The sequence below is a fragment of the Zea mays genome, chromosome 2, assembly GCF_902167145.1.
Source record: "Zea mays cultivar B73 chromosome 2, Zm-B73-REFERENCE-NAM-5.0, whole genome shotgun sequence".
Classification (NCBI taxonomy): Eukaryota; Viridiplantae; Streptophyta; class Magnoliopsida; order Poales; family Poaceae; genus Zea; species Zea mays.
This window is the reverse complement of record NC_050097.1, coordinates 98,137,586-98,143,465: the sequence shown is the minus strand read 5'-3', so window position 1 is coordinate 98,143,465 and position 5,880 is coordinate 98,137,586. Positions and strand designations below refer to the sequence as shown.

Here is a 5,880-nt window from a genome sequence, read left to right as displayed (position 1 = left end):
AGTCTTTCCAATGCAAGGTGATGACCGGGGATAATCGAAGGCAAAAGCTCAAGCAAAAGCCATCAAGCAAAATCTCCAGCACCTACATCAAAAAGGTGAACAAAAAGGATGCTACACCATATTTGATCAAGAAGAAAAAGAATGGAAAGGTGATAGCAATCAAGGCCAACAAGCAAGGCAACAAAGGAAAGGGGGGCAAACGCATCTGGGTGCCAAAGGAAATAATTTCAATTATGAAAAGCACCAAGAAGGTTTGGATCTCGAAAGGGAAGTGAGTGGTCCGAAGGACATCGAGAAATTTGGAGACTTGGCAAAGTTGGGATGTATATCATGGGATACATCATATTGGATCAAGTTTAATTGCCAAGTGGGTTAGTGAAAATTTTGGACCCAAATTTCCCACCCATGACTAAGGTAACTAGATTTATTGTATTTTTTATCTTTAGATATGCGTATCAATCTACCTTGTATCTAGTTTACCTTTTATGCCTAGTATTTACTTTTGTTTTAAAATTATGCATACTAGGTAAATCACATGGTAGGACTGCTTGTCTTTAATTCAAATACTTAAGCAAACCTACATGATTTAAAACGTTTATTTAAGCACGACACATAGCTTCTCTATCACTCCATAGTAAATGATACATCAATTGATAACTTTGAATTCTACAAGTTGTATCATTTAACTTATATGTGCCAAAGTTCGGATTACAGATAATCTACCCCTCTTGATATCAAATCAAAGTGCATGTCTCCTACAAGTATTTAAAACTTGTATGCACACCTTTAGGGGGAGATTACTCTATAATCTAATAATTTGAGACTAACACCTTTTCAAGTCTATTTTTATGTGATAGTCTCATTGTAAGGAAAATGAAGTCCCCGGAGAATGACAACAAACTTCCACTGCAAAATCTCCAAGAACTTTTATGCCTCACAAGCCTGCCATTGGTTTTCAATTGGTCCGCCATTGACTTTCGATTGGTATCTTTGAGACTACATTAAGTATCATTTACATGTCTTCTCCAATATTTGATTAGACTAAATTTCATATCTTATACTTCCCATGTTGCTATAAATGCATATACTATTAACTCATATTTTGTTACCTATGCATAAGGGAAGTTAGTCTATTCAATTTATGTCTTGCACCTCTATTTCTCACATGCTTTTTCCTAAGTAGAAGATTCCTGCCAGGGGGAGTTTTTCTTCGTCTCTAAAGGGGGAGAAAATTCTTTCTAAAGGAGAACTCTCATTTAGGGGGAGTAATCTTTTAGTGCTTCTATTGATATTAATGGATAATTCTTTAGAGAGGGCAAGTCTTATTTGCTTCCTATATGCTTTTAATGTCTTCCTTTTCGGTGGTTGATGCCAAAGGGGGAGAAGTTGTAGGGACCAAAGCAATGAAAATGTTATCAAACACCAAACACCACACCAAACACCACCAAATTAAAATTTTGATCTTTCAAGTGGTTTTTGCATTTTGGTCTAAAATAGGAAGTAATTGAATTATGGAGTTAGGGGAGGCTTAAGTCCATAATATCACTAAGTGGGGATAAAACATGCATCCTAGCAAGTAGATTGCGTATTTTCATTCAAATGTTTGTTATATTTGCTTGCTTTGGTTGTGTTGTCATCAATCACCAAAAATGGGGAGATTGTAAGGAAAATGGACCCCGAGCCATTTGGCTAAATGAATTTTGGTGTTTGATGATTAACACAACCTGTGAACTAATGTGTTTGCTAGTGTTTATGTTTATAGTTCACAGGATGCGAAGAGGATTGGACTAAGACACTGAGGATGCAACACCTCAAATGAAGACATAAAATGAGCTTAGAAGTCCAAGACTCAAGACCAACGGAGCCCAAGAACAAAATACAGAAGACCTAGAAGATGGGCTGTCAGTTGGCGCACCGGTGGCACACAGTTGGCTCACCGGTGGCACACAGTTGGCGCACCGGTGGCACACAGTTGGCACACAGGACATCCAAGAGTTTTCTGAGAGGAGGCACCGGACTGTCCGGTGTGTCAGAACTAGCCGTTGGCTGCACACCGTTGGCACACAGTTGGCTCACCGGTGGCACACAGTTGACGCACCGTTGGCACACAGTTGGCGCACCGTTGGCTAACAGGACTGTCCGGTGCGCCACCCTTGCAGTAGCCTGCTTTTCAACGGCTAGTTGAGTTGGGGCCTATATATACTTCACCCAATCAGCCATTTGAAGGCGTGGGAGCCCAAGCAACATACCAAGGCATATTGTAGACATTTCCAAGTGCTCAAACACCCAAGTGCTTAATAGAATCACTCGGTGATTAGCGTAGGTGCTTTGTGAAGTGCTTAGGTTAGTTAGACCGCATTAGCGCTTGCTCTAGGTGAATCCTAGTTAGTTGAGTGAGTTTAGACAAACCACACAACCCCTCGGCTCTTGCGTGGGCCGTTGTAATTGTACCGAGTGGGACGAGAATCTTGCGAGACCGTGACAACCGTGTTTGTGTCACGGTCGCCACCGTGTACCGGAGGGAACGAGGCCCGCGGCGTTTCGGCCGGAAGCTCGATAGTGGAGATGGCGGGGAGCGTCCGAGAGGAGCCGGAAGCGGAGCACCACTTGCGCGTGGAGAAGGCCCGTGGCTCTCTACGGAGTTACTCGACCGAGGTGCTTGGCCCTCGCATGGGCTTCCCTTTGCGTAGTGGCACCAACAAGGATTAGTCGGGACCTTGCGCGGTTCCGGATACCTCGGTAAAAATACCGGCGTCATCCACGAGAGTTTGCTTCTCTACTTTCCACTTTAAGTTTCCACATTTATATTAAGCATTTAAGTTTCAATCTTGTATTCCTGCTTATATAGTGTAGATTGAAACTTAGCCTTTGTGGTAGAGATAGCAACACTTAGACAAAACCTAGTTTGCACATTCAAGTTTGATTATTTGCATAGGTTTTGCTCTAAAGATTTATTTGTGGCCTAGTTTAGCGAAAGTTTTAGAAGTCCTAATTCACCCCCCTCTTAGGCGTCACCCGTTTCCTACAATACTTAAGACATAAAATAATACCGTATTATACAAAAGTACTACATATTTATGTACCTTCCGGTGGATGGGGGAACCTGTCCGCATAAGTTATCAAAGTATCTTGTAATACTCTTGTGTCATGTACGGATCCTGGCCATCCTGTGACAACAAATGTGAACCTCATATCGAAGTCACAAACGGCCATTACATTCTGCGATGCGTAACCGTGCCGGCCAATATATTTCGCTTGCTCCGAGGCCGGCACTGCCGCTGGAAAGTGACTACCATCAATTGCGCCTATGCAATCCTTGAAGTGTGGCCAAAACCTCGCCTCTCGCAAACGAGGATGAATCTCGATGAAATTTGGGTCTTTTGGCTTGATTATGTCAGATGACATCTTATACAGTGCATTAAGGACTTCACTATACTTGCGACTAATTGTTTCCAAGGAGTGACCAAACTTATTCCTTATCTGCCTAAAAGATTGTGGACCCCCACATGCCCACAAGAATATGGCAAGAGCTTCCATAGTACTGACACCCCGACTAGGAAGCAGACCATAATTTTCTACCAACGTGTCATGCAATCGTCTAAAAACAGTTCGTCGCATGCGAAACATGTCGAAGCAGTCGTTACTAATCTCCAACGTTCTCTAAACCCATTGAATACCAGTTTCCACCAATGTTCTTCTAGGAACCTGACTAAAATGCCTGCCCCAAATGTCTACAGCATATAGAGCAACAAGCAATTCACCATTTGTGTCATCCATTTCATCATCATCAGATGTGTGTGCATAAGGGTCACACATCTGCATGCACACAAACAACAGGCAGAAATTCATATGCAACCACAGTTGTATAAGCACCATATTAATGTAGAAGCACAGTTTACAAGCCACATAATCATGTATCATAGGTGACATAAAGTTCACAGATTCACATTGTTCACAAGCTTACAACTCTGATTATTGAAATACATGTTCAACTCGAATATTTGGAAAATTGTTTGAAAGGGAAAATGATGCGTACGAAAAGTTTATGATCTAAGACGACAATCCTCATAAAACTGAAACGACATGACTCATAAACCAGACACAACTAACATAATACTCAACATAAGCCTCTATTGTCGGACCAGCAGCATCTAATTGGACTTTTTAACATCTATCTCGAATGCATGGCGCAGCCAAGTGTTCCTTCCTTCTGCGGTCTTGAGTGAAGCAAATATATCTCTATATTTTTTCTCAATGAACAGATAAGTGGCAAACAAATGGAGGTCGCTGCCTTCTGGTGAACCATCATCGATCACTTGTTGCAACTGCACACTAACCTCAACACGCACAGGGTCAGTCTTAGTAGAGGTGATGGACTTGTTAGTGGTCCTTGAACGCGACTCAAAAGCCTCCACAAGGCGTTTCATGTACTCTTCCCTCGAATCTTTTTTCCTCTTTGGTTTAGGAGAATCATGACGCACCTTACGCTTCCCAGTCGCATTTGAGCATGGGTCAGGTGTGCTGTTTTCACCCCCACCTAAAGTGGCTTCGAAATGATCATCAGATGATGAATTAGCATCCTCGACGCCAGGAACAAGGGTTCTTTCATTTGTGCAGACAATGGGTCCAAACATAACCTTTAGCTCGTCCTCATTCTCTAGGGGGGCTGTTTTGAACATAATACAACCTGGCATTGCCTGCACCAACATGGTAGTTCCTAGTTTTAGATGGCCAATACTAATGTTAGTCTAGGAAAAAAAGATCTACTTACTTCATTTTGCTTGGCCCACCACTCATCTGGCGCACTGATTGAACCAGTATGAGGGTCTCGACCAAGACCTGTAGCCCTTTCATTAAGAGTTTTCCACTGGGTGAACATTCTCTTCAACGAATCCCACCTATTCTTCATTTGATCCCTTGTGTAAGTGCGACGAGTGCGTTCCTTAAACTTTCTTATCAGGTTAGCATACCCTTCGGCGTTTAGGAAATGTTGTGGCTTGTTCCGTGCATTGACCTCTTCTACACATATTTCTGTGTAAATTTTTGTTGCTCTACTATCCCACTTAGCAATCACTTTGCCAGACTTGTCCATCTAGTGCCAAATAGTGTACACGATTGAAAATACATATTGAAGTTTCAGTTACTACGACAACAAATATAACAGGAAACTGACCATAATAAAATAAAGTAGTACCATAAGCAGTCACATTCGTTTGTCATAAATACATATAGGGACTGACGAAATTAAAGTGCTGCTGAACACAAAAGCACAAGGAACAGTTTAGAAAGTCGCATGAACCAAAAGCCTGATCTGTCCCAGTCACACTACTAACACCTGACTCTAACATGATCCAACTTAAACTTCATTGTCACTAAACGATGGCATCTGGTCGAAGTCATATTCAAGACCCCAGAAGTTTGCAAAGTGCTCAGCAAAGTCCCAATCCGGACTAAGGAACTCGTTAGATGGGGGTGGTGAGGACAAGGCTGACGGTTCATAGCTGCTGTCAGCAGGGTTGTTTACGTTGTTCACGTTGTCCAAATTCTCTTGCAACACCAGAGAGTCTTGCTCAAGCATGCAAGCAATGTCCTCCAATGCTACACGTAATTTGGTAGCCTCAAATGAGGTCAACCCGCGTCCTGGACGGATTGTTTGACGAGCTATGGAAAAAATCTTGTCCGCAATCTCTTGCATCCTTCCGATTGCCTTGTCGGCTATGGAGTCTGCTGAATCCATCTGATGTGGATTAAGGTGGTTAGTGAACTAGACAGTAGGACAATGTACTTACATCCATTGAGATACTCTACAAAATTAGGGTTCAAGCTACAATCATAAAGATACTGAGGTTGGCAATTTATGGAATAAACCCTGAACCCTAA

General features: G+C 42.2%; 1 protein-coding gene across 1 annotated transcript; it reads right to left on the bottom strand.

Annotated features, from left to right (window-relative positions):
• Positions 1-4,151: 4,151 nt before the first annotated feature.
• On the bottom strand, positions 4,152-5,092 carry LOC103646727 (L10-interacting MYB domain-containing protein-like). The gene is made up of 2 exons (XM_020548931.1): positions 4,772-5,092; positions 4,152-4,697 (listed from the first exon to the last, which is right to left on the bottom strand). Exons 1-2 carry the CDS (start codon positions 5,090-5,092, stop codon positions 4,152-4,154), a joined length of 867 nt encoding a protein of 288 aa, XP_020404520.1.
• Between the last annotated feature and the right edge of the window lie 788 nt (positions 5,093-5,880).

What these genes read in the sequence shown, in the direction of transcription:
- LOC103646727 (XM_020548931.1), bottom strand. Translation starts at nt 5,092, where the DNA reads ATGGACAAGTCTGGCAAAGTGATTGCTAAGTGGGATAGTAGAGCAACA. An exon ending in GGTGGGCCAAGCAAAATGAA is followed by an intron (nt 4,698 to 4,771) that starts GTAAGTAGATCT and finishes ATGTTGGTGCAG; the next exon opens with GCAATGCCAGGTTGTATTAT.